General features: G+C 35.6%; 1 protein-coding gene across 1 annotated transcript; it reads right to left on the reverse strand.

The window, feature by feature from the left end:
• On the reverse strand, positions 1-13,629 carry LOC121383370 (60S ribosomal protein L35-like). The gene is made up of 4 exons (XM_041513357.1): positions 13,556-13,629; positions 1,913-1,987; positions 1,479-1,540; positions 1-256 (listed from the first exon to the last, which is right to left on the reverse strand). Exons 1-4 carry the CDS (start codon positions 13,556-13,558, stop codon positions 25-27), a joined length of 372 nt encoding a protein of 123 aa, XP_041369291.1. The 5' UTR covers positions 13,559-13,629; the 3' UTR covers positions 1-24.
• Positions 13,630-14,508: the final 879 nt, after the last annotated feature.

The following is a 14,508-nucleotide window of genomic DNA, read 5'->3' on the forward strand; positions in this document are numbered from 1 at the left end:
TGGCTGGAAATTGTTTTATTTAATTTATGCCTTCACAGCATATTTTCTCACAGGGTACAGTCTTTCCTTGCGCTGCTGTTTCTTTGTTTTACGGCCGAGCTCGTATTTTGTGAGTGCTCTGCGCATCGCTCTCGTCTTCTTGGGTCGCAGGTCCTTGGGCTTGTGGCGCTTTCCCTTGAAGAACATTCTCAAGTTCTCCTTCTGTGTCTGGTTAATGACGGTGAGGACTCGCGCAATCGACTTTCTTACTGTGCATCTGAAATAAGAAATAAATTTACATTGAAATTAAAACTAAGCACTCTGATCAACAAGCAGTACATAAAGTTAATGCATGCTTTGTTTAACGACACTACCAGAGAACAATTTTTACATTGTCTTAGAAAACCCGCAACATTTTACCATTAGTAGCAAGGGTCTTTTATATACACTATCCCAGACAGGATAGCACATACCATGGCCTTTGATATATCAGTCGTGATGCACTGGCAAGAATGAGCCTAATGGGTCCACCAATGGGTATCGATCCTAGACCAACCACATACCAAGCGAGCTCCTTACCACTGTGTCATGTCCCGCCCAAATACTTTGATGAACAAGGAGTACATCAGACAAGACAATGGGGAAAACAACGATTATACCTTTTTTTAAATTGGGTAAAAAAGAAAAAATATATATATACATGTATTAAGAAAATGTATACAGATAAAACATGAAAAAAAAAAATTCAAATATATTCCAGTTTAAGAAAGTGACAAAAAATTAAAAAAACTCCCCGGTATTTCCGATTGCCTTGAGCACTTGCAGGGGTTATGCAACTATGATCCACATTTCACCATCTAGTATTAGAGCCAATGTAAATAACACAGAGCTAAATTCAGAAGTTGGCAAACAAATAAGACATGTATTAAAATCATAGAATGTGGTGAACAATCGAGAACTTTTAACTTTCATTGATCTGGACTTGCAGTGTGTGAGAAACAAAGAAAACCCCCAGAAATGTTTATTTAATAATTATTTAGTTATGTATGAGGTCATAACTGGTCAAGAGAAACAGAAAAAACATGAAACCGTAACCTGAGAACTCTTCATTTAACAAGATGGTTTTCACATCTCATGTTACATCATGAAACCGTAACCTGAACTCTTCAGTTACACACTTAACAAGATGGCTTTCACATCTCATGTTACATCATGAAACCGTAACCTGAGAACTCTTCAGTTACACACTTAACAAGATAGCTTTCACATCTAATGTTACATCAATGTAGTTAATACTTGTTGATGCTGAAAAAAGGTTTAAAGAAACTAATTGTGTTTGTTTCTTGCATTAATAACAACAAAAGGTGAGACTGTGACTTGTACAAATGAAATGTTTTATGAAGCAATCCCTGCAATTATGTCCACGGCAAAAAATAGTGCTGTGGAGAACAAAAAACTCCACGGCAATTGCAGGGATTGTGAAGTGTGCAGTTACTCACATCTTTGCCAATTTTGAAGCTGCCCCTCCAGTAACCTTGGCAACACGAAGATTCGCAAGTTCCTGAAAATTACGAGTGAAATACTTATTACTCTACATTTGAAATGTGGCTTTTGGTCTGCAATGTATTTTGTCATGCCAAAAGTAATCATTATTTTTTTTTTTAATGCAACCCCCCACCCCGATTTTTAAGCTGCTGCTTGCCAATTGGCCTAATGCATGTTTTTTAGCGAACAAATTTAATTACTAATTCTCTAAGAAGTTAATTTTAGAATCATCTGCCATCATTTTAACTCTTCAGTTAAATGAATGTGGCAACTGATTTTCTATGAAAATTTGCCAAATTGCTACTATTTCATGGGCTTCATCCTAAAACCTGATAATCCATATTACAATCAGTCATGTTAGTTACAAGAGAAGAAAACAAGGGCAAACCTCTTTCAACTCTGTCAGCTGTTTCGTTAAATCTTCCTTCTTCTGACCTCGTAGGTTCTTCGTCTTCACCTTCGCCTAGAAAAGAAATTCAGAAGAAATGCTTTATTTAACGACGCACTCAACACATCCTGTCTTTGGGATGGTGCACATAAAAGATCCCTTGCTGCTAATCGAAAAGAGTAGCCCATGAAGTGGCGACAGCAGGTTTCCTCTCTCAATTTTTGTATGGTCCTTAACCATAAGACTGACGCCATAAAACCGTAAATAAAAGGTGTCGAGTGCGTCGTTAAATAAAACATTTCCTTCCATTCTTCTTTCCTGTGTTGTGTGGGCATTTGTGTGTGTTTTAGTTTACATAAATAAAATACCCTTCGGTACAATTGAAGACCTAGTGAACAAACAAAATATGTATTTTGTAAATACAATAATTGTTACAGGGGCATAGCGTTATCTAGAACGGAGAGGGGGGGGGGGGGGTGTCCTGAATATGAACAGAGCGGACCCTTTTTTCCTTTGGGCCACAATACATCGCAAGTAACTCCCCTTGGTATGAGTTCATTAGAGAAAAGAATGTACTGTATATCATGTCAATGTCTTCCATTTTCAACTGCGAAACGAAGCAGCTCACTGGACACCGCCATTTTAATTAGTGCACTCTACTATACCTAACTGTTAATGTCATCGAAACCTCTTGCACTAACCATGTAAACAGTTACGGATACGTCCTCATATGTTTAACTAAATGTAGTCGTGACGCTAACCGTGGGTGATCGAAACCTCTTACACTAACCATGTAAACAGTTACGGATACGTCGTCATACGTTTAACTAAATGTAGTCATGACACTAACAGTGTGTGCTCAAAACCTCTCTAATTCAGTCATTTCCTAATCATAGAATCTAATCATTTAAATATACAGTATGTACGGTAAGTTTCACTTCACAGCTGATGAAATACAGTGGTATTATTATTATACACTAGGAGATTTTACCAAATGTTATCATTTTTAGTACCGTCAATCAAAAAGATTTCCCCAAGTTCACACAATAATAAATATGACCAGGCTCAGATACAAATGCATTTAAACAAACTATTATTTAATACCAGTTATTGTGTAAAAACCCAGAAATACAGCTTAGAAGTTGTCAAGACTCTGGTTGTCAGGTTAATTCTACCTACTAAATTAGCATGGCCATTGGAAATGTATAATATATATATATATATATATATATATATATATATATATATATATATATATATAAATATATATATATATATAACTATAAATAGCCATTCATGTTTAATACGACCGTCAGGGCGATCAGTGACCATTACGAATGTTGGTAATTTGTGAATACAGAAAACATTTAGTCTCTGCGTTCAGCCACGAGCATTTGGAAAAATTACCATTTCGCGCATGGGCAAGTTTGTCATTTTTTTTATTATTTTTTTTAATATTTACAGTGACGAAGACAGATTAATCATTTTTAAAAGAAAAAATTTACTTTGTCAAAAGCTGTCAGTTCACCCTTTTTCCCTAATGATCACCAACACTGTATGTCAATACATACCAGTGAATAGTTTGTAAAATGACAATTTTTTAATTAACTGATTTTTAATTACAAAAATGCAGCATGCCATTTACAAACTGAATATAATAATTAATAACAAATTGTAACGTGGAATGAAAATCATAAAAATTCAACGATTTGGCCTTGTTGATCCGACATGTGTCAAGTGGACCCGAAATCAGCAATTTTAAGAAATAAACAAAAATGATGTAGTAAAATTAAATTAAAAAAATTAGGGTTTGTAAAGTTTTGTATTTCAATACTTACAAGTCTAAGTTTATTGTTACTGAAAATGTTCCCGAACTGTTTAGAAAATCCTCACAAATAAATGGCAAGCAGATGACAACACATCAGATGTTAATTACGCGAACCATGCTCAAGAAAGCAATCATAATGGAGTTTGATACATAATGCAGTTGGGGACGTTGATGATATAATATATATACCTCGTCTCATAGCACCGACTGACGGCCATGTTCAACACAGGTATAGGAAGGTACCAAAAAAAAAGAAGGGGGGGGGGGGGGCACAAGTGCATGATGCATATTAATTTTGGTCTGTTAAACTTTGAAGTACTCCAAGAAGAGCAAGATGGAAGCCGTTCAGGTTTTTTTTGTCTGAGCAATGTTTCTCTTTTTTGGTAAATAATTAACCAACAGTACAGCAGAAATATGTCCGGTGACAATGTAAACTTTGTATCACTTTTTCTAACACCATCACTGACGTCATAGCGCTGATGAATGGTTACTTTGTTTAACTAAATGATTTATCTGTTGTTAAAAGTTACAAAATACAATGTGGAACTGGAAAATCTGTGTGCATCTTTGTTTCTTTATTGCAGTAACATTTATGTAAATATTATTGTAGTTCATGCAGGGTTTATTTCTTGATAATGAGTTACTGGATCGGCATCTTAATGCAATGGATATTGTTTTGAAATGGCAACATCACTGAGAGGAATGTGGAAATAAAGAGTTGAAACATGAATATGAAATGATGTAATAATAATCAACATTCTGTGTAACATTCATTAAATGTTTATCAAATAACTGGAAATATTCACTATATTCATGACAATGTAAGTTCCAAAGACATTTGCAAGTCGACTTTTAAACACACTCACGATTTCAATGACATTTAGTTTAAAAAAGAAATCGCCAGTAAAAATATAGATACCTAGCAACAATGACATTGCGATGTTTGCTAAAACAGAGGAGCATTTGGGAGAAATAATTCATAGATTTGAATCCATGATTGAGGAGTGCCGGAAGACAACAGAGTTCAGAATAAAAATCTACTTAAAGTATCTACAGATGACATTAACCAAAGACTGGTAACTCTGGAAGAAAATTGTGCAAAACAATCCTCTAAAATAGCTAATCTAGAAGAAAAAGAAAAAACCCTCATCTGAAAGCAAAATTAAATGCATCGGATAAGAAAAACAAAAGAGCACATGATGTTAAACAACCAGCAGTACACAGTGGGATAACTCCTACACTGAAGACATTGCCAGCTAAATCATCAGCTAGCCAGGCCTTCCAGGGAGATGATATTAAACAACAAGCAGTACACAGTGGGATAACTCCTACACTGAAGACATTGCAAGCTAAATCATAATCTAGCCAGACCTTCCAGGGAGATGTGACAGAGAACCAGGCTCAATATGCAATCAGGATTCCTGCTGAGGAGGAACGTTTGCCAATGTTAACAGACATTGCCCTTACAAACAGGTACAGCTGTCTTAACATCCAACTATTCTCAGAATCATCAACAGGTCAAAGAGGATCAACACACTGGCGTTTAAACAACACACAACAGCAGTGGAACAAAACAGAGGAGACCCAAGCATCTTTTGTTCCATCACTATCCATGCCAAAAAGTTGTAATAGGCAGTTCGATGGTGAAAGGGCTGAATCCAAAATGGCTCGATAGGTCTGGAAAACCCCATGTAAAAACATACCATGAGGCTACCATCAATGACCTATTGCAAATGTTTTCAACACATCAAGCAGTACATGCAGAAACCAGTGATGTTGCTCTACTCGTTGGCTCAAATGATTTTTGCACAGATGAAACAATCAATACAATCTTAACAAAAATATCTGCACTTGTGAAAGATTTCAAGAGTTTTTCCAAATGCCACCTTACACATTTGCACCATTCCACCCAGGAATGGGGAAAATTGCAATGCCGGTAATGACTGTATCAATGAATTCAATTGTGCAATTAAAGGCCTTGGGGACTGTTAATTGACCGTTATAAAACAGCTTGTTGGACAGAACAACATGCCAAAACATTAGCTGTATAATGGTACAACTCACCTAAATGAAAAAGGGACAAGTGTACTGACAGGCATCTTGTCCAAGGCATTGCATCTATGGTACAATGGCATAAACAAAAGACAGGAACCAGAAAAAGGTAGCCATTTTACAGCCAAATGTGATGGAGAGATTCCCAAACACTCCAGCTGCAGATGCAAGAAACTCGCAGAACGAGACCCAAAACACTCATGATTCGGCCTATCAGTAAACTAAGCAGGCTTCTCGAAGCAGTTTGCCTCAGACTCAGCAACCCCAGCTTCCATATTGTCACCCTTCTAGTGTACAATATCACAACCCATTCCAACCACATGTTGACATCTCCCTGCTTCAGACATTACCCTCTGCAAACTGCCAACAACAATGGAGTGGATTTGAACCACAGGCCATACTGTATTATCCTGCTGGTGGTAGTGCATTCGGTTTATCTACTTTCCAGTATCCTTGTACCTACAGCCCACCGTTGCCTTCAGGTGGTATCCAGCCCCTTTGGGCAGCTTACTAAGGACCATGTTTTGTACTATGTATTCAGGTTCTCAACTTTACAAAAGACCACAACTTATTCCAACATTTGCTACAATATCCAAATTAATGGTGGATTCAATGTGTGCAACCTACATGTACAGTATATAAACAGTACATTTGTGTGTTCTATGAGATAAGATATTTGTGTGCGTGCATTGTGTAGGCATTTGGAAACTAAAAAGAAATACCTCAAACTAACACATTGGTGTTTTACAACACAAGCAATGCTTTCAAAAGCCATAATATTCATGCAGTTGCAGCTGCATGTATGGAAATATTAATTAATGTTTAACAGTCATGTATGCTAAAAATGTTATAATAACAGCCTACATAGGCTCTAAATTTCTTACCATCTTGTTGCATATATGTTTATTTAAATTTAGTTAACGATATTTCAGTGCTATCTTGGAACAAGGACTTGGTTCCAAGGCTATTGCAGTATTGGCAGAACAGCAAAATTCAATGACTTTGAACGTATAGTTAACCGTTATGATTTCGTGTATTCAACTGAAACATGGACCACCAAAGAACACACCAAGAACATCATGCAAAGCTCTCTCTTTATAACTGGGAAAACCAAAAATGTAATCCTATTGTAATAAAAATTGCTAAACCTATTTTACAGGTGCCTAGAAGATGCAGTAATATAGGATCCCTTAGTGAAATGGGTTTATTTCCATTATCATATGATATAATATTATTAATGTTGAAGTATTACAACAGACTCCAGTTAGCTACAAATGACTGTCTTATTCACAAAGCTTGATTGAGGATATTAAGCTGAAGTCTTCAAATGTGTGCAGTTCATTAACAAAATGCAAGGCTCGAATTTGGCAGGCGGCAGGCGGCAATTGCCGCTCAAAGCGCACAAAATGCTTTCCAAAAAACCGTTTCACAAGCAGGTTTTGCTTTCCATCTGGTTTCTAAAATTTGTTTCCGGTATATCCCAGAATTCGCGTTTGTCGCACGTTTTAAAACTTAAAACAGTGCTATATTTGTATCGACATCGTAGACGCGGCCATGTTACATTGGAGCGCACACCAATAATGGCAGAATTATCGACCAACAACATTCTCGAAACTCATTCGGATCACATCGGCCGATTACGGTTTTTCAAATCCGAGTTCAGCGACAGCGAGTAATGCAAACGTCCTGAGCTATTTGGACTGGTTCTCGGACTGGTCATTCGGTTTAACATGTAGCGTAAAAACTAGTCTAGCCAACGTTAGGAAACAACTACTGGTTGAACTTACGCTTATTTATCGATGGAATCAGCCGAGAAGTTCCGAGTGTCGCGACTTTCAAAAACGACTACAATTTTAGAGACTACCATCGACCAAGCTACTTTAGAACTTATTACAATCATGGCCGCGGTGGCCAAAAAAGCTACTGTCGAGAAATGGGCAAGTACACACGCAAACTGGTTAGAATTTGAATGCGCCGAAAAAGGTTCTGTGACGATTTCATGCAAAATTTGTAAATTGATGAAAAGAAGAATTTGTGGGTTGCGAAACTATAGTGCTAAATACGTTGACGGTACAGGCGATTCTTGGTAATAAAGATAATCAACCATATAAATAAACAGTAATATAAAATGTAAATTTAGGTAAACATTTGGCACCAAAAACAGTGTTGTTCGAGCTGGCATACTTTGTGTAGTTCCGGATCACTTTCGAAAAATAGAGGCGTACGCCTTCAAAAACACAATTTCCAACATGTTAGCACTTTCAGCACGTTCGTGGATCCTGCCGGACATATTTTATGATCATTTGCAACTCCATAGGGTTCCCATCCCCCTGATTACGCCCCTAATTAGCAATTTCTAAAATCGACTGAAAATCAACGATGGCGTCCCATGACGTCAGCTACACGGGGCGTTTTAAAAGTAAAGGTGCGCGATCCTTATTTTCGTTGTGTACTTTCAACAAGTTGAATTATATTTGATTTCTGGCATTCTAGTATATAATAATAATAATAATTAATATTATTATTACTAATAATAAATAATTGTTTTCATTTATTATCGTATATATCAATAATAATAATAATAATAATTATTATTATTATATTGATGACTTTTAAAAGTCACATTTTCTTTGTGAAAGGAACAAAGGCTTGAAAATAGAAAGAAATGACATAGCAAAATGTCAACTTTGGGACTGTTTAGTATTTATCATAATACAGGGGTGGATTATGCTTTAGGTGGGGTGGGGTGGGTCCAGAATTATAAATTTTACAGGTTATCTATGTGGTGGGGGTGGGTTTTTTTTTTAGCCGGATATAATCCACCCGTTTAAATATTAAAATTACCGTATATCTTCGCCTGTAAGTCGATCTCGGCTATAAGTCGAGTCCCTAATTTCAAGTCCCTGAAAACTTATTTTTTTATTGACCCGTTTATAAGTCGACCCATGAAAAACAACTTATAAATATTGAAGTATTTCTTATTTTCAGCACATGAGAACAATAATGTACAATATTTGAACAAAAGAAAATTATTTTACAAACTTTGGTTTTCACGTTTTGTAGATCGCAAACAAGTAACATAGCATCAAAACGAAATATTCCCTTAGTAGATAGTGCAAGCTGTTTGGCTGTTACCGTATGGCACTGTACAGCATGGGTTTGTGCACAGACAACAACTTTATTTATAAACACTGACAACAGATCACTACAATAAAACTGAAAGTATCAGTTAATCACGTTTTGTCGCCATATTAATACATGTAAGGAGGATAACTCTGGAAAGTACACTGGTTTTTATGTATGTCCCTATTGCTCTAGTGAACTGCAGAAATCAGTCTAAGCTGTTTTAAGGGAAAGCTCAGTAATATTCATGAAGATAATCACCGACAAAACATTGTTTGAACAACCATTAATGCCAGTGACCAGATTTCAAAATAAACTCAGGCAACAGGTAGTTAGTATTGTTTACATTTTTGCTATTAGTGATGACTGTTATTTTAACTAAGTGGACTGTTCTCTTGGCATGTGAGTGAGATCGCACGCCTTTTTGTGTAACCAAAACCGTTCTATTGCCAAAAAAAAGAAGGTTATAATAAATGCGTCAAATTAACATATTTGAGTACAAATACAGGGCATACTTCAACAATAACACTTGTAAATAATCCCCAAAACGGTAATATTTTTGGGTGAAATTTTTTTACCCTCTTATAAGTCGACCCCCCAAGTTATAAAATAAGTTTTGGGTGAAAAAAATTTGACTTATAAGCGAAGATATACGGTAAGCTTATAATTTTGAAGCAGGACGGTTAGACCCCTCGTTAATAATGATATATATTAATATAGTGACACACACTAAACAGTCACAAAAGTGGATTATTAATTATTATTTCTGATGTGTTGTTCCATTTGCCCTTTTCTGGTTAGTCTCCCACCCCCCGCAAAATAATTCCTGGATCTACTCCTGAATACAGAATTATTTTCAAGGATGGTCTAAAGGCTAGGGCTAGCTCAGAATGACCATATGAATACACAGATCAGTGGCCAACGGACTCTCCTGCATCAGAATGCGATTGTGTAAAACAAAAATTCCACTGAAAAAAATAATCCACCCTATAGTGGTACAGACTGTTTAAATGCGAATTATAATTAAGCCGAATAAGAGATTTTCACTTCGTTGACAAAACCAAATAGAGGACCCCTTCCCCCTCTCTCCCAAAGTCGAGTAGTCGAGTATGCGAAAAGCACGTGCAATGGCACATGCGAAACAGACCACTGGCGGTGGCATGGTTTTATAAAGGTCCTCATGTCAAAATTGTTCCGATTCTTTTCTTTGTACATTAAACTTTTTTCTTTTTTTTCCAATCAATCAATCAAGCAAGCAATGGGGTGGACGGCTCTCACACTGAGGGGGGCGGGCAACATTACTGAATCGTCTTATGGGGCAAATACAAAGACACGTGTGCAGCGATTTTAGCAATTCTAGACTGGCGATCTAACAGGTCATACGGGCTCTTATTTTTGTAGGGGGCAGGGCAGACTGATTTTTGCCCAAATTAAACGAAAATGGAATTTTAAAAAACTACATTTTATTTATATTAGCCATATTTGTGAATGACTGCGGCTGGTATTCGTACGAATGGCTAATTACATGTAGGCTTACAAATATAACGTGAGAGACAAGTGGACAAACACTTAAAATCGTAGTTTCAGTTTGTAAAATACATGTCTTTACATTATATACATATTGTCATTACCTGTAGAAAACAAAAATAATACAAGAAAAATAGGTGGAACTACAACGATTAATATATTTTGAAGAGGATGACTGGCCATGGGACGAACAGTCTAGGGCTACTATGACATGGGCCCCGAGACATACAGAGTCGAATTATTATGAACTAGTGTTTAAAATGACGAATCAAGAGGTTTAAGAAGAAAATAATAATGATAATAATCATCATCATCGTTATAAAGGAAGGGGGGGAAGTGGAAGAAAAAAATTCCACCGTATTCAACGTTTTTGAGTCTCGAGATAAACCCTGTGTTCATCGCCCCATCTAGCGGCAGTTACAACGTAAATACTTCCGTTTTGTGAGTGATCCGCAACTGGCGTATCAAGTGTGTCCCCTTTGAGGAGTTACAGTAAGTCGTTTACAGCATCACTTTTCATAAAACTAGTCATGCACAATCTATATATGTTTCCCCTACTCGTACTATAAAATTTCAAAGGATATAAAAAGAAAAACATCAAAAACTTCATCTCTCTTTTTAAACGTATAATTTTTTCATGTCGTCAGTTCGTGTACAGTTTTAATAGTGGTTATGTATCGCCGTCTAAAATAAAACCAAGACTATATACTGTTAGTTATTTTACATACAATTTCAAGAAACATGTATTATTTGTTTGTTAGAATATTTGTTTAATGAAATTTACATAGAAACGACTAAAAATTGAATATACCGACAGACTGATCGGTAACTACAGGTGATCTGGAACTGGCGCATCACCTGTACTAACAATATTAAATTGGACATGGTTAAAAAAACAGCTGAAGGAGAGAGTGAGTCTGAGAGTGATACTGACATTCAATAATCTGTCACTGTCTCAGGGTAATAAACATATAAACCAGGTACATAATTTGTTTGGACTCTTTTATTTTGTATAGATTTAATAAAATAAGTGTAAAATAAAAGCAATACCTGTGCTCTAGAACTGCTTCTCAAATTCAAACATTTGCCTCCCAATTAAAGTTTGAAAAGCAAAGATTGCCCCCCAATCAAACAAATTAATTTCGAGCCTTGAAATGTATAAACCATATTTGCTCAAGTGTTGATATCCCATTCGATAATGTGCTTAACAAATGTTTATTCAGAATAGATATCATTTCTGTAAAATTGAAAAACTTGTTCAACGATATGTTACACATACCTATTTACCCATTAACCCAAGAGGAAAAAGTTAACAAATTAAGAACATACGGTATCTTCAAGCATGAGGCCAGTTGCTCAAACTACCTCAACATAAAAAAAACAAAGACCACATGAAAGCTCTCATTACTCAGGGCAAGTTGTCATCCACTGGAAATTGAAAGGGGGCATTACCACAAACAAAAAAACGCACGAGCAAAGATTTTGTCCTTTCTGCCCCAATAAAACTGAGGATGAGTTCCACTTTTTGCTAAAATGTATAGCATATACTACAAATAAGAAAAAAATGCTAACTGATAATCATATTGCTAAAAAATATATGATGCTAACTGATAATCATATTGCTAAAAAATATATGAACTTAAAAGTTTAACCTTTTGAATAAAAATTAACAACTAAAAATAATTTTGAAAACACCAATAGATATTGCCCTTTAAACAAGCGAATGTTTTTGAAAATCTGAAAACTCGATCATCTAGACTGTCTCATTAAGTTAGCTACTTGCATGCAAATTTTATGGACCTATTAGTTGTTAACCATACACGTTTTACCATGTAATGTACATATATGTAATTGTTATTGTTTTTGTACCTGCTCCTTTTGAGTTTTTTGTACAATAAAATTGAATTGAATTGAACTGAATACTTTTCTTAGAACCACTTTTTTTTCTACGTCTGTTTGGACTAGGGGACACACACACATGCCACCCCCTCCAACGCTTGGGGGTGGGAAGCTCTTATTAAATGCGAGTTCATATTGTGGCCCCATACTAGCCTGAAACTTAAAACTGGCAAGTAGTTTATTGCTCTCCTCAATTGGGGGTGGGGGAGTGGGGGGTATCAATCGTTTTGCTATGGCTATTGTTGAAGAAAGTCACGACTTAAAGAACGGTTTCAAATTGTAAACCCATCAAGGCAATATCGTAAAAACAGCCATTTTGTTCTTTAACACTAAACTATCACTGCAACAGAATGCATAAACGTTGATGACGGGCTATTATTATTATTATTATTATTATTATTATCAGCGTTACTTACTGCCTCTACGTCACGTCACGTCCACCAGTGAACGATTAAGAAAATACCTCTTGAAAAATAACCCTAGTTTTAAAAATCAAAATGGAATGCACACAAAAATTAGTTATTCAATCACTGAATATATTTCAATATTTGAGTTGGTTAATCTGTCAGCTGTTTCAAATTACTAAATTGAAACGTTTTGCATGCTTGCGTGAGAAATTGGTTTTCAATATGGGTACGTCTTCATCATACACCAGTGGATGTTAGATCGTAGCTGAAAGAGGTTTCCAGTCTATTGCCGAGATGGCTTTGGGAAAACTTGCATAACTATCAACCCGTTACATTCTAAATAAAGCTATACACAATTTTTTATTGTTTATTTTTTAAATTGCTCTTCTCATTTGGTATTTCTCGCCTGGGATCATATTCAAGAGAGCAGTGGATTGCTTTCCTGCTACTTTCAAATGGAGAGGCCTGTTACCGTATTTATTGCGTCTATGCAGACGTTTTTAACGATTTGCTATTTATTTTTGTCATAAAAATAAAGCAAAGAGAAAAAGATAACTTTTTCTGTTTGCTCCACAAATATTGTGAATAACTACAACACTTAACTCAAACACTGAATTCTGAACGTTGGGGCTAGATTTTGCATGAACTTAAAAGATAAAATTTCATCTCTTAATTTATTCAGAAACATTAAAATACGCGGCTTAAAACCAAATCTACATGTTATTGTTTCAGTGAGTTTAATCTGCAGTTCTGATTTTAATTGGATAAGTTGTGATGAATGCGATTACAAACGAAGTATAAACTAACCATGTCTACAATACTTGAGTATCACAAAAAAAAGACTGAATCCAGGTCACTTTGCGAAGAAGGCGTAACAGATTTTGAATACCGGTAGTATTCTTATTGCGTACGTTTATACTAATGTGCATATTTGTAAATATATTTGCTGGGTGATTCTAAACTAAATTCTTTAAAGGCATAAGCGTACAAGACAGGATGGTGGGGGTGGGGATGGGGTTGGAGGTGGGGACAACTGCTAGAGCGAAACCTCAAATTCGGGCAAAAATTATAGAGATATTCGGAGAAAAATGTGCTAAACTGAGACCTTTTATTTAGTTAATTCCATCATAGGAAAGAAAGAAAGAAATGTTTTATTTACGACGCACTCAACACATTTTATCTACGGTTATATGGCGTCAGACATATGGTTAAGATATTGAAATTAAACAATTAGAAGAAGATGAAAACCAGATTAACTCAGAAATATTAGAACAAAAACGAAACGAATTAATAGAATTAAGAAAAAACACATTAAACGGCAAATTTGTCAGATCAAGAGCGAAATGGATCGAAGAAGGAGAAAAACCTACTAAATACTTTTGTAACATGGAATCACGGAACTATACTAGTAAGCTAATTTCTAGAATAGAGTTAGGTAATGGACAAATAATAACCAATCAAAAAGATATCTTAGAAAAAACAAAACGATTTTACTAAGCTCTCTACTCCGAAAGAAATAAGCAAATTGACGATGACTTTATGGAAACTATAACACATATCAATTTTAACAAACTCAGTAATGATGAAGCAGAAGAACTAGAAGGTGAAATTAGTTATTCTGAAGCATTAGCTTTTCTCAAAAATATGAAAAATGACAAAAGCCCTGGTTCAGATGGGTTTACAGCAGAGTTTTTCAAAATGTTCTGGAACGATGTTGATTATTTTATTATACGGTCAATTAATTACAGTTACAGTATAAG

This window comes from Gigantopelta aegis, chromosome 10, assembly GCF_016097555.1.
Source record: "Gigantopelta aegis isolate Gae_Host chromosome 10, Gae_host_genome, whole genome shotgun sequence".
NCBI lineage: Eukaryota > Metazoa > Mollusca > Gastropoda > Neomphalida > Peltospiridae > Gigantopelta > Gigantopelta aegis.

Bases quoted from the DNA above. Each gene is read 5' to 3' on its own strand.
- LOC121383370 (XM_041513357.1), bottom strand. The intron at 1,541-1,912 runs GTTTGCCCTTGT...CGTAATTTTCAG, and splicing joins AGCTGACAGAGTTGAAAGAG to GAACTTGCGAATCTTCGTGT. The intron at 257-1,478 runs GTGAGTAACTGC...TTCTTATTTCAG, and splicing joins GCTTCAAAATTGGCAAAGAT to ATGCACAGTAAGAAAGTCGA.